Here is a 20,676-nt window from a genome sequence, read left to right as displayed (position 1 = left end):
AGGAAGGACCCTGCCCCAGCCTCAGACGCCACTCTGGCGCTGGAGTCAGTGAGTGGGAGGTTTCCAGCCGGCTTGGGGGCCTCCCGGGGACCTGGGGCACAGCCTGGCTGATCCTCTCCTGGCCCCTGGGTGCTGGGCATGCAGAGAAGCCAGGGACCCAAGGGTCACGGAGACCGGCCAGGCAGCTGTGCACTGGAGAGGGGTGGCGTGTGTACCGTCCATGTTGACCTTCACAGACAGGCAGCAGAAGCCGTCCACCCTCCCGAGAAGCCCCACGGCCTGCTCCAGGGTTGTGTCCTCCAGGACTGCCTTGAACAAGGGCTCTGAGGCTTCGTGTTCAACCTGAGGGCAAGTTGAGAAGGTCAGTCTCTTTCCCGCAGGACTCTGAATCCAGCCGGGACACAGAGGGCACTCGGGGCGCCTGCACGCCTGACTAACATGCAGCTGCCCCACAGAGGCTCTGCGGGGTCTTCCAGCCTCTCCTGACGCACGCTACACACATTCCTGGCCAGAGAGTCAACCGCCAGCCCTTCCCCCACCCTTCCGCTGCTGAGGTCGGGGTTTCTCGGTGATAAGCATTTTCCTCTCTTGAAAGAAAACAAAGAAAGGACCCCAGTTCTAGAGCATGCAAGAGCATTCTAGATAGGGGTTTCTCAGCCTTGGGGTCACACTGTGTTGCTGCAGGCTGTCGTGGGCCCTACAGGCTGCTGAGTGGCGTCCCTGGCCTTCACCCCTCAATGCCATGGCTCTCCCACCCACAGCCTGCCCCACCGCGAAGGTCCACCCTGCGGGACTTCTGCCGTCCACTTCATTTCTTCTCAACATTGTTCTAAGCTTGGAAGAGTAGATATTTTTTTACGGTAAAAAATTAAGATGTGTTTTAACGCCGTTAAAACTGAATTGGTCCCCTTAGGATACTGGGACTATCTCCCTGAGCATCCTAAATGTGCTCCGTTGCTTGAACTACCACATAGCTGGTAACTGGGAAACCTTAGAGCAGGGGTGCCCAATCGCTGGACCACAGACTAGTACCGGCCCATGGTCTGTTAGGACCCCAGCCACACAGCAGGAGGGGAGGGGTGAGCGAGTGAGCATTGCCACGTCAGCTCCGCCTCCTGTCTGATCAGCACAGCATTAGATTCCCACAGGAGCCCGGACCCTACTGTGAACAGCGCATGAGGGACCCAGGTTGTGTGTTCCTTATGAGAATCTAACGCCTGATGATCTGTCACTGCCTCCCGTCACCTCCAGAGGAGACCATCTGCAGGAAAACAAGCTCAGGGCTCCCGCTGCTTCTGAATTATGATGCCGTATATAATCATTTCATTGTATATTACAGTGTAATCATAATAGAAATAAAGTGCACAATCAATTGAACGGCTTGAACTATCCCCAAACAGTCTCGCCGTCCCCGGTCTGTGGAAAAGTTGTTTTCCATGAAGCTGGTCCCTGGTGCCAAAAAGTTTGGGGACTGCTGCTTACGAGGATGGTTAGAAATGCAAAGAAGGGCCAGGCATGGTGGCTGACATCTGTAATCCCAGCACTTTAGGAGGCTGAGGCTGGTAGATCACTTGAGGTCAGGAGTTTGAGACCAGCCTGGCCAACGTGGTGAAACCCCGTCTCTACTAAAACTACAAAAATTAGCCCGGCTTGGTGGTGCACACCTGTAATCCCAGCTACTTGGGAGACTGAGGCAGGAGAATCGCCTGAAACCAGGAGGTGGAGGTTGCAGTGAGCTCAGATTGTGCCACTGCACTCCAGCCTGGGCAAAAGAGTGAGACGCTGTCTCAAAAAAAAAAAAAAAAAAAAAAAAAAAAAAAAAAAGAGAGAGAGAGAGAACTGTAAAGAAGGGCTTTCTGGGTTGAGTGGAGGGGAGAGCACAGGAGGACACTTGCATTAGGAGCTCCGTGTGCCACTGTTTGAGCCCCGGGGGAGCTCGGCATTTGGACAGCCTGTTCCAAGCAGGCAGCGAGGGGTGCGTGGAACACTCCTGTCACTGTCTCCCGTCAGCCCCAGAGGAGACAAGGGGTTCAGCCCCATCCTCTCCCCTCCTCTGTGCTCACCTTCCCACCCCAGACCCCCCATCCCCAGTGCCCTCCTGGGGGCCACAGGGTGAGCCTCTGGGATAAGGTGGAGCCCATCTTGCACATTTCTTGGTTTAAACTGTTTTTCATATTAAGAAAGCACCAGGCTTCCCTTTTTCTTTCCTTTTCTTTCTTTTTTTTGAGGCAGGGTCTTGCTCTGCTGCCCAGGCTCGAGTGCAGTGGTGCAATCATAGCTCACTGCAGCCTCCATCTCCTGGGCTCAGCCATATGAGTAGCTATGACTGCAGGCGTGCACCACCGTGCCCAGAAGCATTTTCTTTTCTTTTTTTTTTTTTTTTTTTTTTTTTGAGACAGAGTCTTGCTCTGTCACCCAGGCTGCAGTGCAGTGGCCTCAGCTCACTACAGCCTCTGGGTTCAAGCAATTCTCCTGCCTCAGCCTCCTGAGTAGGTGGGATTACAGGCATGTGCCACCACGCCCAGCTAACTTTTGTATTTTTAGTAGAGACAGGGCTTCACCATGTTGGTCAGGCTAGTCTCGAACTCCTGACTTCATGATCTGCCCACCTCTGCCTCCCAAAGAGCTGGGATCACAGGCATGAGCCACCTCATCCAGCAAAGTATTATTATTATTATTTTTTGGCTTAAAGTTTAATCTGCTTTTAGGCAATATCAAAGTCACCCTCTCTGCCCATGTATCACTAATAATTAGTTAGGTTGTACTTTTTTTTTTTTTTTTCCTTTTGAGAAGGAGGCTCACTCTGTCACCCAGGCTGGAGTGCAGTGGTGTGATTTAGGCTCACTGCAACCTCTACTTCCTGGGCTCAAGTGATTCTTCTGCCTCAGCCTCCCAAGTAGCTGGGATTACAGGTGCCCACCACCACACCTGGCTAATTTTTGTATTTTAGTAGAGACAGGGTTTTGCCATGTTGTCCAGGCTGGTCTTGAACTCCTGACCTCAAGTGATTTGCCTACCTTGGCCTCCCAAAGTGCTAGGGTTACAGGCATGAGCCACCGCACCTAGCCAGGTTGTACATTTGTGCCCATTTATCTTCTCAGCAGTTTTGTGCATTTTATAACAACAAAAAAGAGTTTTAGAAAATGCCCCCAAATTAGCTGGGCATGGTAGCGCATGCCTGTGTTCTGGTCCCAGCTACTTAAGAGGCTGAGGTGGGAGGATCAGCTGAGCCTGGAGAGGTCGAGGCTGCAGTGAGCCGTGATCAAACCGCTGCTCTCCAGCCTGGGTGACAGAGTGAGATCCTGTTTGAAAAACAAGCAAACAAAGGAACAAAAACAACCAAAAAAAAAAAAAACCATAAAACAAAAAACAAAACAAAACAGGAAAAAAAATGAAAGAAATGCCCCAATGGGTAAAATAGTGAACTTTATGTCATGTGTTTTTTACTGCACACACCCAAAGTGACCACCCAGAACAGCCCTGTCAAGGGACCCCATGCAAAGACCCCTGGTCAGAAGCACTGCATGGCAGCAGCCACCGTGGGTGACGCGTGGGTTCCCCTCAGCGTGACTCTCATCTATAAATGAGCAGAATGCTTTACAGCAGCCCAGTAAAGAGCATGGGCCCAGCCCAGAGTCGATCTGTGTCGCCTGGGCATCTGAAGCCTGCCTGAGTCACCCCACCTGCTGCTGTTGACCCCACGCGGAGGCAGGAGGGGCCTCGCATGGCTCACCATCACGATCTGGGTGCCTGGACGCAAAGCCATCTGGTCCGCCGCCGAGCCCGGGGTGACCCGGTGGATGAAGATGCCCGTGGAGTTCCCACCGATGACGCTGATCTGCTCCAGTAATGCATCCCCCTGGAACGCCAGCGCCGTGACCTGGCTCAGGATCCTACGGGCCCGCCTCCGCCTCATGAGCACGCTGCTGCAGGCCGGGAGATGACCGGCTTGTGTGCTGCCCAGAGCAGGAGAGCCGGCTAGGCCATCTCCCCACGGCTTCCTACTAGCCCCAGGGTTCTGGAATTCTCCCGCCGCATGGCCCCACGTGCTTGGAAAGGCTGCCGCCTCCCAGTGGCGATAGAACAATCACCCTCTGCTCTGCCACTCCCTGGCCCTGGTTCCCAGCCAGCCTCGGAGGGTTCCCACCTACTGCTTACCTCTCCGAGACATCCAGGCTTCCAGCGGAGAATGGCTGCAGGCTGCTGTCCAGCTGGGGAAGATCTGGGAGGAAGCAAGAGCTTACAGATCTTGGTCACCCCACTGCTGACAGGGCCTCGGGTAACCTGCTGTGACCTCGCCCCTTCTCCCTCAGCCTCAGATCCCAACCCCGCCACCTGTTCCATCCTCTTTGCTGAGGCTGAGCTTTCTGTTCCTCCACCCCTTCCTCAATGCTTAGAACCCCGATTCCATTTTCCCAAAATCACTGTAACTAGTGGGAGCTGTAACTGGGAGGGTCTGAACACCACATGCTATTTTCTGATATTTGGATGAGTTGCCAACATTTAAAAGATAGGGAGATTTCACCTTGAATCTGGATTTCTGGCTTCACTTGAAAAAAAATATCTGCTGTAACCCTGGGGCTGCATTTCTGCACTGACCTGCATTTCTGCACTGGCCTGCATTTCTGCACTGGCCTGCATTTCTGTACAGGCCTGCATTTCTATACTGGCCTGCATTTCTGCATTGAGCTCCATGTCTGCATGGGCCTGCATTTCTGTACTGGCCTGCATTTCTGCACTGGCCTGCATTTCTGTACTGGCCTGCATTTCTGCACGGGCCTGCATTTCTGTACTGGCCTGCATTTCTGCACTGGCCTGCATTTCTGCACGGGCCTGCATTTCTGCATGGGCCTGCATGACTGCATTGGTCTCCATGTCTGCATGGGCCTGTGCTGACCTGCATTTCTGCACTGCTCTGCATTTCTGGGTGGCAGCAATCACTGGCCAGCAGCTGCCTGCTGCTTACCCCAGGCCACTCTACTTCCCAGCTGGTGAGGGCAGGCCTCTGAGTTGTCAATCCTGGGACTAAAGGCTCCCAGGATCTCCCAAGCTCTCGCATTTTACTGTGCAGCCTGTGAGCCCCCGAGAGCCAGGGAGCAGCCTGCCAGCGTCCACGGCGGGAAGTCTCACTCTGTGACCCACACAGGAGAACCAGAGCCAGCAGAAACCAAAGAGTTCTCTAGGCCTGGCTCATAGGCAGAATCCCATTGCGATCACATTCAAAGCCAATGAAACGAGGTGTGTATTCCTGATGTATCTGAGGTCAATTCTGCTAAAAATATATGCAACCAGGGCATCATGCAGAATGCTCACAGAGGAAAAATAAAGAGGAATAAGCCCTCCCTTCTCATCTCACATCTAATTTAGATATGCCTTGAGTGGACTCTCTCGATTTATCACTGTTATAAACAAAAATGTGTATGAGTCCCCAAAGGGGAAGGTTTCTGATCACACGACCCACAGAAGGCAGAGGAGCAGCACGGGGTGGGCAGTGCAGGGCACTGGTGGCCATGGGGTGAATTCCAGATGGGGAGCAAAGCACCTACTGTGTGCAGTGCTCATGGCTGGAGCCAGCTGTGCTGAGGCGGAAAGGCTAAGGTACCCACCTGTGATGGGCCCATGGACTTGGGACAGAGAGAAGGCTGGTTCAATCACAAACAAATGAGCCACATTCTGGAGAAACGCGAGGCCTCAGAACCAGCACCTGAGAGGAGAGGTGCTCCCCTCGGGGAGATGCCACTCTGTGCCTCACCTCAGCCGGGCACCACGAAGCAACCCTGCCTGCTGCCTCCTGAAACCACTGGGAAGCCCAAGCGTCTCCACAGATCAGAGCAGGGTGCTGGGTGCTGAGCAGGGGGTGGGTCAAACACAACTCCCCTGGCTCTAGGGAAAAACACAAGGAGGCCAGCAAACAGAGCACAGCCGGGTTCTGGCTTATGCTCCCTGGCAGACGGGACTTTCCCAAAGTGCAAGGTTGAGGCCAAGGTCAAGGCCCAGGGCAGACGCTGAGCTCTGCTTCTCTCTGCCCTTTCCCTGGGGAGAAGCCCTGGCTGTCTCGTCAGTTTCCTGCTCTGCCGGGGGGAGGTGGACTGCTGTGGACGTTCAGGGTTGGGCGCACTTACCTGCCCCATCTAGGAGCTCGTAATCCAGGTCTGTGTCACCCGCCTTTGCTCCTGGCGGGGCTCCCAGGCCTACTTCCGGAATCTCCAGGCAGCTGCTGCAAAACATGAGAAGCCGCAGGCTCCAACTGCATCACCTGCTCCCTCTGAGTCCCCACACCCCAAGCACTGGCCGCCCAGCAGCTGCCAGCTTCAGGGCTTCGAGGGCAGGAGCTCCTGCCTGTAATACTCAGATGCCCTGAAGTCTAGGCTGGTTTCTCTGGTGAGTCGCCAGGAAGGACTCCAGTACCACATGCTCTACCTGAAAGACCAGGATTCTTCCCCGAAGTCGTCGGCCAACCGCTTGTACAGGGACTGCTGGCTGGGGGGCACAGGGCTCCTAGAGCGGAAGCTGTCCACCAGCTCGCGGCTGGATGTGGCGCTCAGGTCCGACCAGAGCTGAGACTGGAGGAGGGAGGGCAGAGGTCAGCGGCGCACGCAGGAGGACACCCCGAGACTCCTCCCTTGTTCCCCCATGGTGTAGAGAGAGTGAGCCACAGTGAGAACTGAGTGGAGGGGAGGCAGCAGGAGGGGAAGGAAGGACAAACACGGGAGTCACACGCACTGAGCGCCTGCTGTATACCAGGCACTCTATTAGCTGCTTGGCTTAGTTCTCATGATACATCTGTAAGCTGGCACTGCCATCCCATTTTACATGTAAATCGATGTGGCTTGGCTGTCGGGCTGGGTGCAGTGGCTCAAGCCTGTAATCCTAGTACTTTGGGAGGTTGAGGCCGGCAGATCATTTGAGGTCATAAGTTCAAGACCAGCCTGGTCAACATGTTGAAACCCTGTCTCTAATAAAAATATAAAAAGTAGCTGGGTGTGGTGGTGGGCACCTGTTATTCCAGCTACTTGGGTGGCTGAGGCAGGAGAATCACTTGACCCTGTGAGGTGAAGGTTACAGTGAGCTGAAATTGTACCACTGCACTCCAGCCTGGGTGACAGAGGAGACTCTGTCTCATAAAATAAGGGCCAGCCATGGTGGCTTATGCCTATAATCCCAGCACTTTGGGAGGCCAAGGTGGGTGGATCACCTTGGGAGTTCGAGAGCAGCCTGACCAACATGGAGAAACCCCATCTCTACTAAAAACACAAAATTAGCTGGGTGTGGTGGCGGGTGCCTGTAATTCCAGGTATGCTGGAGGCTGAGGCAGGAGAATCGCTTGAACCCAGGAGGCAGAGTTTGCGGTGAGCTGAGAACACGCTATTGCACTCCAGCCTGGGCAACAAGAGCGAAACCCTGTCTCAAAAAACAAATAAATAAATAAATAATAAAATAGGCTGGGTACAGTGGCTCACACCTGTAATCCCAGCACTTTGGGAGGCCGAGGCAGGTGGATCATGAGGTCAAGAGATCAAGACCATCCTGGCCAACACAGTGAAACCTCATCTCTACTAAAATACAAAAATTAGCTGGGTGTGGTGGTGTGCGCCTGTAGTCCCAGCTACTCTGGAGGCTGAGGTAGGAGAATCATTTGAAGCAGGGAGGTGGAGGTTACAGTGAGCCAAGATCGTGCCACTGTACTCCAGCCTGGCACCCGGTGACAGACCAAGACTCTGTCTCTAAATAAATAAATAAATAAATAAATAAATAAATAAATAAATAAAATAAGAATAATAAAATAAAACTCTCCTAATTGCACCAACCTCTTCCCTGTGGGGACAGGGTGGAAGGAGGCCCACTTTCATTCTGACTGAGGCCTTGTGCCGGCCCAGAGGGTCAAGGCAGTGAGGACAGCCCTACCTCCGAGGAGCTGGCGAGGCTGCTCTGGCTGTCATCTCTGGGGCCGACGGCGTGCCTCCGCGCCAGCCGCTGCTTCTCCCTCGCACAGGGCTCCCTGGTCCTGGCTTCCTGCTTGAGCTGCCAAAGACAGGCCAGACAGGCTGGTTAATTCAGGAGAGGTTCCCCTTCCAGGCCCGTGGGGTTTCTGCCGGGTCAGCACCCCCTGTCCCACCCCCCAGCAGCTTCCTCTCATCAGCTTCCAGGGAAAACAATCTATCCCTGTCCTCCGAGCCCAGGGCCAGCATCGCAGGTGCCATCAACGGGACCGAAAGAAACCAGCTGGACACACAGCATTTCGTTTCTTTTAGAATATATGTGATTTACTGGTTGTACGAATAATACATAACACACACACACACACACACACAGAAAATTGGAGGAAGGGAAGCAGGACCAGTCAGAGAAGAAAGTAAAATCCACCCGCCTCCCCACACTCAGAATGAGCACGGCCTGCGTGCTGTTGCCTGCCCTGCGAGGGTTTTTCTACTGTCGGTGTGGGATGATGGCCGTGCAGGGGTGAGGGAGGAAGAGGGGTGGGCCCTGCAGGGTTGGGGAGGAAGGGGGTGCGCCCTGCAGGGTGAGGGAGGAAGAGGGGTGGGCCTTCCTGGGGCCTGGCTCTCTCCCGTTGTCCCCACAGCCTCTGCCTGGCCTCCAGCTGGGGTCAGCCAGGAGCACTCACCGCACCCGGAGGCTCTGCCTGCAGCTGGCGGAGCTGTGTGCGCAGGTCGCAGATCTGGTCCGTCAGCTCACACACCTGCCGACGGAGGGAGTCCTTCTCCGCCAGGCTCTGGGAAATCTCCCTCTGAGCACTGTCCCTCGCAGAGTACGCCTGTGGGCCAGGATGACCGGGGTGAGGAGGCCACGCCATCCCCACCAGGGAGTCTTGGCTAGAGAGAGCCGTTTCTAGCCTGCACTCATCTGACATGCGCTAAATGGCCTAGGCCGAGCTGTGCAAACTTAGAGTTCATTTCAATTCATGTTCACGTGTGCAGTTTTAATAAAACCCAATATTTGGGGTGCACGTTCTCAGTATCATGTGACAGTGACAAGAGCAGGGAGGACGACAGAGAGAGTGTGTGGACAACAGGCATGGGGGAGTGAAGAAATTTCGTGTGGACTGAGGAAAGAGACCCTGAAATCTGAGACCAGCTGCCATCAGGACAGGGAGCCAAGAGACTGTCCCTGAGCCGGCCCTCACCTGGGGAAGCAAGCTTGGGGTGGCAGGGCGGGCCCGGCCTCTCAGGTACCTGGTCACGTTCCTTTTGCAGCCCGGACACCTGGGTCTGCAGCGCGTTCACCTTCTCCCTGTAGAGCTGGCAGGTCATCTTACTCTTCTGGAACTGCAGCAGGGTCTGCTCCTTCTCTTCCCAGTACTGGACAGAGGGAGACGTGGCCCGTGGAGCTGAGCAGCTCTGAGGGTCTGGGCTGAGGAGGGGGTGGGGGAGCCCAGGGGCAGGAGGGAGGTGGTTCCTGGGATGAAATAGGTGAATTCTCACTTGTCTTTTTTTTTTTGAAACAGAGACTTGCTGAAACATGGTCCAGGTTGGAGTACAATGGCATTATCTCAGCTCACTGCAACCTCCGCTTCCTGGGTTCAAGTGATGCTCATGCCTCAGCCTCCCTAGTAGCTGGGATTACAGGCACATATACCACGCCTGGCTAATTTTTGTATTTTTGGTAGAGACAAGGATTCACCATATTGGCCAGGCTGCTCTAGAACTCCTGACCTCAAGGGATCTGCCTGCCTCGGCCTCCCAAAGTGCTGATACAGGCATGGGCCACCGTGCCCGGCCTTGCTCGTCTCCTAAGTGCTAGATTTCCAGATGCATCTAGAAAGTTGCTTAGGCTGATTATATTTGACTTTCCTCATTAAAACAATGCATGTATGTTGCATGCACAGTTGTGTTTTGCTTTCTTAATGTCCCCAAAAAACAATGTCCCCTGCCTGTGCTCTTCTTTTTCACCATCTCCTCTCCTCCCCGTTCCCTCCTCACCTAAGTCCCTGGCTCTCCCGTGGGGCCCAGGCCCTGCAATCCCCTCGTCTGCCTGACCACGGTCTTAGCTCAGTGTGGTGCTGACAAAGGAACAGGTAAGCGGGCCGACAGATTCCTTCAGCAAAATTCTGTGAGCTGCGTGTGGATGAAGGAATCGGGCTTCCCCACAGACCTGCCCCTGCCCCTGGGACAAGCGCCAGGAGGCTTGCAAGGGAGGAGGGGGCCGCACCACACCTGCTCCCGCTGCCTCTCCGCGGCCACGGCCCTCTCCCGCAGGGAGTGGATGCGCTCCACCAGCTCCTGGCGGCTCCCCCGCGCCTCGTCCAGGCTCTGCTCCAGAATGTCCTTCTCCGCCTGGGGCAGACAGAGGTCAGCTTGGGGTGCTGGCTTCTCCAGAGGCCTGCCCTGGGCAAGCAGAACCCCGAGAATACGACGGCAACCTCACGGCCAGGTGTGTGGATGGATGCAGCCTTACTGCTGTACGTTGGGCAGGAGAAAAGCCACAGAAAAGTCGCCAGTCATGCCTGGGAAAGCTGCACATCCATGGCTGAGGGGACAGGCCGGCTCTCAGGACAACAGTTCTTCCCCTTACCAGCTCAGCCTTCGCCTTCAGCAGGGCTGCGGCATTTCACGGAGAGGTAGAAACCGACAGACAGGTCAGGCCGTTCCCCTCTGACGCTCGCTTCCCAGGAAGGAGCTCACAACAGGGACACAATCCAGGCCCCGTGAATGCTTGTGGAAGGAATATCTCAATAAATACTAATCTATTGAGGGGCCCAGGAGGAGAAGCCGAGCCTGGTCACCTACTCACTGCTCTGCCTCAGAAGCCCTGCCCTCCAGTGCGCGTGAAGGCCAGAGGGCACCCTCCTTCCAGGCAGAAAGGTTTCTTGCCCCGATGCTTAACGTGAATCCCGTGGTTTACCATCGGCCCAGCCCACTCCGGAACACACGGGCAGCCGTAGACCTGCCGAGTGGGGCACTGGGATACACCGCCAGCACTTTTATTTTTATGATTTTTATTTATTTATTTATTTTTGAGACAGAGTTTTGCTTTTGCTGCCCAGGCTGGAGTGCAATGGCACAATCTCGGCTCACTGCAACCTCCGCCTCCCAGGTACAAGCGATTCTCCTGCCTCAGCCTCCCTAGTAGCTGGGATTACAGGCGCAGGCCGCCACCACGCCTGGCTACTTTTTTGTATTTTTAGTAGAGACAGGGTTTCGCAACGTTGGCCAGGCTGGTCTTGAATTCCTGACCTCATGATCTGCCTGCCTTGGCATCCCACAGTGCCGGGATTACAGGCGTGAGCCACCACACCTGCCTTTTGATTTTTATTTTTTTGAGACAGCGTCTCCCTCTGTCACCCAGGCTGGAGGGCAGCAGTGTGATCTCAGCTCACTGCAGCCTGAAATTACCAGGGTCAAACGATCCTCCCACCTCAGCCTCCTGAGTAGCTGGGACCACAGGTGTGTACCACCATGCCAGGTTACTTTTTGTAGAGATGGGGTCTCGCCATGTTGCCCAGGCTGCTCTTGAACTCCTGAGCTTAAGCGATCCACCTATCTTGGCCTCCCAAAGTGCTGGGATTACAGGCCTGAGCCACCATGCCCAGTTCTAGCTTTTAATTCATTCTGCCAACATTTTGGGATCTGGGGAACAGCAGGAAGGCAGGCAGTAAAAAGAAAGTGGGTGAGATGAGTCACTAAATTTCACCTCCCATCCTTAGCCTCCCCTTAATTGAACCACCTGTCAGAAACCCCACAGTCTGGGGATCAAGCACCCAGGGTGGAGGCTGCTCTCTGCTGCGGGGGCCGGAACTTACCAGGCTGAAAGTCAGCGAGCGCAGTTTCTCGTTCTCCTCCTTCAGGCGGTTCAGCTCCTCGTCCCCGGACTCCAGGTCACTGGCCATCCTCAGGGATCGCTCCTGCAATTCCAGCTCGCAGGAGGAAACCATGTTGACTCGCTGCAGCTCCTGCTTCAGTAGGTACAGCTGTGCAGGGAGAAGGTGCCAGGAAGACCGGTGAAAACAGCTTCTCCCCCAGACCAGGAGCCGGGTGGGTTTCTCACCCTTCCTCCTAGTGATGACGCTTTTCACGCTCGGGGGGGGGGGGTGGGGTGCTTTCCGCCCTGAGACTGAAAAACCCATGAAAGGGTTTACCTAATGAATGGTCCCAAATATTCATTTGGGGCTGGGAGGACAGAGGGCTTTCAGCTCTATTTGATAGATGAGGCGCAGTGGCTGAACTACGTCAGGGGTTAGGATCCTAGGAATAGACCAAGGGGCCTTGATAACCAACTCTGGGTCTCCACAGCTGAGCAGCCAGTAGTGACGGCCAGCATGCTCCCTGACTTCCCTGCTCGTCCGTATTCTGCCAATACATCAATAAAGGGAATGTGGATTCATGGAAATCGGTAAGAAGTAAGAGAGAGGAAAGTCAGGTCCGGCAGGGGTAGAGGTGCCTGGGAACATGGGACCGGGGCTATTCGGACAGCAAAGTCCCTGTGCTGATTGGCAATCTGTGTGCAGGGCCCTGGCCTTCCAGAAACTATCCAGCCAGGTCCTGCTGGCCTCCTTCCTCTGGACAACAGCTCAAGAGAAACTTGGAGCTCAAGCAATGGGCCTGGACTCTTCCGGTCCTGGGTGTGGCAGCCCTGGGGAGACGGCTCTTTCCCCGTAAAGCAAGACTGGGAAGTCTGCAGGGCGGGGTGGATGCCGGCACTCACCCCTGGCCTGTAGCCAACAAGAACCTTTCTACCTGGACCTTTCCCTCCAGACGCCGGGTTGGCACATTCTCAGTTCGCAATTACCCAGTCCCTGCAGTGGGCCAGCTGGGCTGGGCCTCTCACAGTCTACACATTCAAAAAGTAAAATTAAGTCCGAACTGGAAGAGAACGGGAAAACGTGGGACTGGAAGTGAACCGGAACAAATAAACCGAATTCTATTTCCAGCAGATGCTATAACCGCAACGAAGAGAGACAGACAGAGACACGGACAGAGAGAGTGAAGCTTCAGTGAGTCACGGACACAGTGTTGGATTACCAGCCCTCAGCCATGAGCAAGGGTGGGTGGTGGGAGGCGAATGACAGACGAATCCGGAACGCGTCCTAGCGTGCCTGTTAATGGCGGTGGTATGGGCAGAGTGATTCTGAAATGACGAGATGTCCTGCAGGCCTGAGGTGCTGGGGATGCCGGGAGCAGGGTTCCCACTGGGGAAGCAGCACACACGTACGGAACGGGACAAGGCAAGAAGCAGCCGTGGGGCGTGGGTTGGAATGAGAGGTACGTGTGAGAACTCATGACTTCTGAAGTATGCACATGTGCTACATGTATACCTGCATGCACATGAGTATTTGTGTGTATGTATATTTCCATACATGTGTGTTTCCTAGCTCTGTCCCCTGAAAGGGGTGAGAAGCAAAGACACCCCAGGAGTGATGGGCACACCTACGCCCAGGTCTTGTTCTCTAAAAGGAGGCAGGAGGCCGGGCATGGTGGCTCACACCTGTAATCCCAACAATGTGGAAGGCTGAGGCGGGCAGATCATGAGCTCAGGAGTTCGAGACCAGCCTGGCCAACATGGAAAAACGCGGTCTCTACTAAAAATACAAAAAATTAGCCAGGGATGGTGATGCGTGCCTGTAATCTCAGCTGCTCGGGAGGCTGGGGCAGGAGAACTGCTTGAACCGGAAGACGGAGGTCGCAGTGAGCTGAGATGGTGCCACTATACTCCAGCTTGGATGGCAGAGTGAGACTTTGTTTCAAAGAAACAAACCAAAAAAATAAAAATAGAAATATAAAAATAAAAGGAAGCAGGGCCCTCAGAGAATGGGCTGAGCCTGGATTTGGGGCAGGCCAGGTACAAGATGATCCTGGAATATCTTGTGAGGTCAGAAGAGAAGTTGGTGCTCCAAAAACAAGGGGCCTGTCTCAGGACACGGAGCTGGTTGAAGGGCTCCATTGGTCACAACTGGGTCAATCTGAGCTCCAAAGTCATTAAGGACATTGATAGGCCAGACCCCTGCAGAGTGGGAACCCACGAACTGCACCAAGAGCAGATTCAGCCATGGGAGAAGGGAAGGCAGAGGCCGCGGGCAGCAGCCAAGTGAGAAACGAGCATGGTTGTCATTCACAGCCGCCAGGCGGCCAGCTCCAGCCAGAGTCGCCACAGCTACGTCCCGGGAACTGTCCGCCAGGAGCAGGCGCTTGCTGATCCGCGCCCGACACCCAAGGTGCTTATCAGTTGCAGGGAAGGAAAGAAACAGCCATTCTACGGTAGAGAATCCGGGTGATTCTACAGCAGAGAAAGCTTGACAAGTGGTGGACGGTGACCTCCCCTGCAAGGGGCGACGGGACCTCGAGAGCCCTTGCGGGAGGCCCTGAGTCGGGCCAGCACCCCCTGGGCAGGGTCCCTGCCAAAGAAACATAACTTCTGTCTGCTGGTGGGGAAACAGAAGACCAACCCCAAATGAGACCCAGTCTATCACCAAAGGGAAGGGGTGGGGTCTTCAAAGAGACCCACCTCGTAATAGGCAAAGAGAGGCTGTGACATGCTCCCGATGGAAGGGGGCGACAGGGAGCAGCAGCGGAACGCAGGGCTGTGAAGGACTCACTGGGACAAATGCTAAAACCGAACACAGGCAGATGGGATCAAAACGTACGAAAAAGACTGAAGCTGAGAACTGCACTGTGGCTATCTAGTAGAATGTGCTTATTTTCAGCAAACAGACACTGAAGGGTGTGGTGGGGGTAAAGGGCCACGCCAGGGTAAAAGTACGAATAATAAAGCAAGGGTAGGTGGGCATGCCTTGCTCTATTTTTCTTTCTTTCTTTCTTTCTTTTTTTGAGACAGAGTCTTGCTCTGTCGCCCATGCTGCAGTGCAGTGGCGCCGTCTCAGCTCACGGCAACCTCCGCCTCCCAGGTTCAGCCTCTCGAGTAGCTGGGACTACAGGTGCGCACCACCACACCTGGCTAATTTTTGCATGTTTAGTAGAGATGGGGTTTCACCATATTGGCTAGGCTGGTCTCGAACTCCTGACCTCGTGATCCACCCACCTTGCCTTCCCAAAGTGCTGGGATTACTGGCGTGAGCCACTGCAACCGGCTTCTTTGTACTAATTTTATTTGTGTTATTTAAAAAATAAGTTGGAAATAATTTCTAAATAAGAAGTAAAAAAAAAAACACACAAAAAAAAAAAAACAAAAAAAACAAAAAAAACAAAAACAAATACCATTATTAAAGGCAGAACACTGGCCAGCACAGCAGCTCATGCCTGTAATCCCAGTACTTTGGGAGGCCAAGGTGGGAGGATCACTTGAGCCCAAGAGTTCGAGACCAGACTGGGCAACATAGTGAGACCCCCAATCCCTAAAAAAAAAACCTTTTTTTTAAAAATTAGCTGGGTGTGGTGGCACAGTCTGTAGTCGCAGCTACTCAGGAGGCTGAGGCAGGTGGATCACTTGAGCCCAGGAGTTTGAGGCTGTGATGAGCTATAACTGCACCACTGTCCTCCAGCCTCGGTCTCAGAGTGAGACACTGCCTCTAAAACATTAAAAATACTACTACTACTAATAAAGGTCACAAGCAAATGCCAACATGACAAGGAGTGCACATGCTCAATATTTTGAGAACCCTTACAAATCGGTCAGATCCTCATCCCCAAAGAAAAATGAGAGAAACACATTGGGTTTCGGAGGCCTAGCTTGATAACCCTCCTGCCCTCCCCAGTGAGTCCAGGACCAGCTGAAAAGGACAAAGGAGGTTGGCAGAGAGCCATATCCTGTGTCACGGCCACAGCCGGGCAGTGGGACGTAGGTGGGTCTACAAATACGGAGCCCGGAGTGTCCAGACCTCCCCAGGAGCAGCAGGATGGGCAGTTCACAGACAAGCCAGCCAGGCCATGGGCAGCTACCGGACAAGGCATGCCTCCCACCAGGTAGGCTACACAGAGGGGCCTGGGCGGCCTCCTGGGGAGGGAAGGATCAGCCCCCCGGGGGTCTCAGCCAAGGCTCTGGGGGCAGAGAAGTGTTAGACAAGGAAGAGGTGAAGGGAGTTCCAGGCAGATGAACCGGCCAGTGCAAAGGCCCGGGGGCAGGCGGACAGCAGCAGGGGCCCGCTGGAGCGCGGGGTGTCCCTACCTCCTCCTGCAGGCTGCGGCAGCGCGAGGCGGCCAGCTCCTTCTCCTGCAGCGCGTTGCTGTAGTGCAGCGACAGGCTGAGCATCTCGTCCTTCAGCCTCAGCACCTCATGGAAGTGGGCGCTGACCTCACGCTTCATGCGGCTGTGGTCAGTCTCCAGCTGGTGCAGGTCCTCGGCCCGGGTCTCGGCAAGGCCCAGGCGCTCCTGCAGCTGCTGGCAATGCCGCAGCAGCACCTCCTTCTGCCCCTTCTCCTGGTTCAGCTCCTCCTGCAGGCTGCCGATGGCCCCAGCCAGGCACTCAGTCAGCTTGGATGTCTCCATGAGACCTGTGGGCAGGTGGGTAGGTGGCAGGTGGGCAGGTGGCAGGTGGGCAGGTGCACAGGTGGGCAGATGGGCCGAGGCACTGCCCCCATTCCCCCATAGGCTTGCCCAGACTCCCCAGCAGGCCCCCAGCTTTAACCTGCTGGTCTCCTTAAAAGCTCCTGGGCCTCCAGCAGACTTGGTCTTTTGGTTGAGTAAACAGCCTGACTCCTGATTTTGGCAGAAGGGTTACCCACTCTGACCTTCCCCATGAGACCCCACTGTTTAGATTTAATGACTCTCTTTGGTAGCTGAGATGCCCTCATTGCTAACTCATCTTCAAGTTATCCCAAGAAAAACCTAAGAAAGACTATGGATTCACATAATAGAACTCTAAAGAACAGAAATACATACTGGGTGGGAGCACAGGGAAATGGTCTATTCTCTACTGTTTTGGGTCATGTGAGTCCTGCTCCTTTGAATACCTTAAATCTTTCTATAGCTCCTCCCAGGAAGCCTAGAACTACTCCATTAAGGAAAAAGGTGAGCAAGTGCCCAGAAGGCTCTGCGGCACTGTACCCTCCGGGGGCTGGCTGTCCTGGCCCCTCCAGCAAAGCTGCAAGGTTAAAGGCAGGCTCCAGGAGACACTCCCTTGCCCTTTGCTTGTCTCTGGAAGGCAGGTTCTCCCTACCGCGCCCGTCGGGGTGTCTCCTGTTGGCGCTGGGTAATTAAGGAACGACGCTTTAGAGTCCAGGCCCAGGGGTGCCTTATCCTACCCACCCTCAATACAGCAGAGGGGCTCCTCACCGTCAGAGTGCTGGGGCCAGGACAGAGACGGCAGCCGGGAGGAAAGCGGGAGAAGGGCCCCGTGGCAGGTGAGTGGGGCACCTGGGGTTACCAGGAGCCCGAGGTTCCTGGGAAGCACCTGCGATCCGGACAAAGTCGGAGCTCTCACCGCTAAAGTTGCTGAAGTCAACAGCAGGCTGCAGCCCAGTGACCAGGGTGTAGACGTCAGGGTTGTGGAACTTCAGGCTCTCCAGGAAGGCGATGGCCCCATTCTTCCCTCGAGTCTTCAGCAAATCCAGCAAGTGCCCTTGGGAGGCAGAACCGTCTGTCAGCTACCAAGGGGGCTGGGCTCCCGGCTGGCTTCCCCACGGGGGTGGAGCCTGGGGCCCCCTACACTTCTAAGAATCGGGAGGTAAAAGCGGTGGCTCAAGCCTGTAATCCCAGCACTTTGAGAGGCCGAGACGGGTGGATCACAAGGTCAAGAGATCGAGACCATCCTGGTCAACATGGTGAAACTCCGGCTCTACTAAAAAATCCAAGAAAATTAGCTGGGCATGGTGGCACGTGCCTGTAATCCCAGCTACTCAGGAGGCTGAGGCAGGAGAATTGCCTGAACCTGGGAGGCGGAGGTTGCAGTGAGCCGAGATTGTGCCATTGCACTCCAGCCTGGGTAACAACAGCGAAACTCCGTCTCAAAAAAAAAAAAAAAAAAAAAAAAAAAAAGCAGTTTTCGGGGATCTGCGGGGTGGGATGAGGCCTCACTGCTCCCTTTACCCACATGACCTCAGTCAGGCTTGAGGAGGGCAAAGCTGGCATTTACGGAACAACTCCTGCAACCCAAGTGCTCTGGCACGTGCAGGGTGCGAGGTGAGGACGTGGTCCCTGCTTGCAGCCCCGCCCTGGCAAGCCGGTGGCTGGTGCAGACGCGGAGTCCCACCACAGTGCCGTCAGCCTCGGAGCTGTGCAGAAAGCAGCAGAGCGGCCCCAGGGCTGCAGGGGACAGGTTGCAGGGAGCCTTGGGGCCTTCCACACCCAGGGCCCAGAGACCGTCTCTCAGCTAGAATGACGAGCGTGGACTGATCCCTCCTGTGTTTGGGACTTATATACCAACATGCACTAACATTATCATGTTGACAGCTGCCACACACTGCCTGTTTTCTACGGGCCCAGCTTTGCAGTGAGTATCGTATAAACACTAACTCCTGTGCTTCCTCTAACAACCTCACAGGGTAAAGCCGTTAGCATCCTCATTTTTAAATGAATAAACACGGCTAGTCGGACCATCGGAATGGACCTCAAAGACATCTGCAGTGGTGTGAATGGCGGTTCCCCTTAAAAGGCAGGTCCTCCTGGGGAAGCTATCCAGGTGACGTTGTTTGGGAAGAGGTCTGTGCAGATGTAACTTAATGATCGCAAGCTAAGATCATTCTGGTTATCCCGTGGACCCTAAATGCAACAGTAAGTGTTTTTATAAGAGACAGGACCAGAAGAGACCCCCGAAGACAGAGGCAGACAGTGGAGCCGTGCAGGGTGCAACAAGGAACACCTGGGCCCGCGGGGAGCTGGGAGAGGCGGGAAGAGGGAGCTGTGCTCACCGGCCCGCATGGCACTGTTGGTGAGCTGGGGACTGTGAAGCACTTCCTCCTCGTCCAGCTGGCACAGCACCTTGGCCTGGCGCAGGTAGGGCGTGAGGCGGCTGGGGCAGACGCAGCGCACGATCCTGTGACGGTGGTTCTCCATCATCTCCCACAGCGTCTCCTCGTCCAGCGCCGTGAGCGTGGAGTCCTTGCGGCACAGCTCCCCCATGGCTGGGCTCGGGGAGAACCCTAGGAGGGGCAGCCACGGGGGTGGAATCGTCAGGGAAGCAGGAGCTCCAGAGAGCCGGGGTGACACCATTTTAAAATCAACTCCGTCGAAAAATGAGCAAGGCACACACACACTCTTTGCTGGTCAGAACCCACGGTCCTGAGATGCTTAGGCAGAGGAAGAAGCTGAGTAACGCTTGCAAAGACAAACTCCCACAACGACAAAATGTCCAGACACTCCAACATCACAGGACACGATGTGCTTTTAAGATGATTATACTCATGCTTTGATGTACTTACACCCTGAAACGAAATAGGCAACTTTCTATTTTTTCTTTTGAGACAGGGTCTCTCTCTGTTGCCCAGGCTGGAGTGCCATGGCACCATCACAGCTCTTTCTAAGCCTTGACTGCCCCGGGCTCAAGAGATCCTCCGGCTTCAGCCTCCTGAGTAGCTGGGACTACAAGAATGGGCCACCATGCCCAGCTAATTTTTGCATTTTTTGTAGAGATGGTGTCTTGCTTTGTTGCCCAGGCTGGTTTTGAACGCTGGGCTCAAGTCATCGGCCACCTTGGCCTCCCGAAGTGTTGGGATTACAGGTGCGAGCCACTGCGCCTGGTCAGGGGTAACTTTAAGTCAGCAAAGTACTAAATGTTGTTGTGCTGTCTGTCTACCCACGCGTGGACATAACCCAGCTTTTACGCAGACAAGATCCCTACATCAGAAGAGTTTCAAACAACACCGGTGGGTTCCTCCTCTTGCTTTCTGAGGATGCCTTCCTCTGTAACTGGGCGGCTTTCAATAAGCCCTCTCTTCTCACTGCATTCTGCCACTCTCCTTGAATTCTTCCCTGTGAGAGATCCAAGAATTCTCTCTTGGGGTCTAGATCAAGACCCCTTTTTCCAGGTGCAGTCGTTCCTGCCTGTAATCCCAGCGCTTTAGGAGGCCAAGGCGGGTGGATCACATGAGGTCAGGAGACCAGCCTGAGCAATATGGTGAAATCCCACCTCTACGAAAAATACAAAAAAATTAGCCGAGCGTGGTGCCATGTGCCTGTAGTCCCAGCAACTTGGGAGGGTGAGACAGGAGAATGGCTTGAACCTGGAAGGAAGAGGCTGCAGTGAGCCGAGATGGTGCCACTGCACTCCAGCCTGGGAGACAGAGTGGGATTCTGTCTCAAAACAAAACAAAAAAAACCCTTTTACCAGCAACAAAATTAACCAAATGGCTTCCGGGGAAAGGGAGGATTTTCCATTCAAACCCTCTCTCCCCACACGGCTGGTGGAGAAGGAGATGATGAATCTAGCCAAGATGAAGCGTCTACACTCTGCTTCCTGCCCCAGCCCGGTGTCTATGGCTAGCAGGATGGGAGGTGGAGGGGGATCTTCATCTTAAGGGTGTCAGAGCAATTCCTCTCCCTGGAGCAGGGCAAGAAGAAATGGGCTTCATCTGGTTTTGGCAGACTCATTTGCAATTTGCCTTTACAACACAGGAAGCTGCTCCTGGCTTGGGGAATTGATTTACCCAATGAAGGTGACATTAAAAAGCAGATCACTGGCCAGGCATGGTGGCTCATGCCTATAATCCCAGCAATTTGGGAGGCAGAGGTGAGTGGATCATGTGAGGTCAGGAGTTCGAGACCAGCCTGATCAATATGGTAAAACCCTGTCTCTATTGAAAATACAAAAATCAGCCAGGCATGGTGGTGTGC

General features: G+C 54.5%; 1 protein-coding gene across 5 annotated transcripts in view; it reads right to left on the bottom strand.

Annotated features, from left to right (window-relative positions):
• Positions 1–20,676, bottom strand: part of CARD14 (caspase recruitment domain family member 14) — a 41,802-nt gene that overhangs the window by 8,315 nt on the left and 12,811 nt on the right. For 3 of the 5 annotated variants that reach the window (XM_074389034.1, XM_074389035.1, XM_074389037.1), the window contains exons 3-15: positions 18,756–18,986; positions 17,330–17,467; positions 16,075–16,400; positions 11,759–11,926; positions 10,173–10,292; positions 9,192–9,317; positions 8,624–8,773; positions 7,906–8,022; positions 6,421–6,563; positions 6,123–6,217; positions 4,159–4,222; positions 3,734–3,956; positions 216–342 (exon numbers count right to left, since the gene is read on the bottom strand). In XM_074389034.1, coding sequence (XP_074245135.1) covers positions 216–342; positions 3,734–3,956; positions 4,159–4,222; positions 6,123–6,217; positions 6,421–6,563; positions 7,906–8,022; positions 8,624–8,773; positions 9,192–9,317; positions 10,173–10,292; positions 11,759–11,926; positions 16,075–16,400; positions 17,330–17,467; positions 18,756–18,966 — 2,008 coding nt within the window. In that variant the 5' untranslated portion in view covers positions 18,967–18,986. The remainder of the gene's footprint in view (positions 1–215; positions 343–3,733; positions 3,957–4,158; positions 4,223–6,122; positions 6,218–6,420; positions 6,564–7,905; positions 8,023–8,623; positions 8,774–9,191; positions 9,318–10,172; positions 10,293–11,758; positions 11,927–16,074; positions 16,401–17,329; positions 17,468–18,755; positions 18,987–20,676) is intronic. The other 2 variants (XM_039476188.2, XM_074389036.1) reach the window with 2 other exon arrangements.

Source organism: Saimiri boliviensis, chromosome 17 (assembly GCF_048565385.1).
Source record: "Saimiri boliviensis isolate mSaiBol1 chromosome 17, mSaiBol1.pri, whole genome shotgun sequence".
NCBI classification, from domain to species: Eukaryota; Metazoa; Chordata; class Mammalia; order Primates; family Cebidae; genus Saimiri; species Saimiri boliviensis.
Note: the sequence above shows the minus strand (reverse complement) of the source record. Positions and strands in the feature narration are given on the sequence as shown.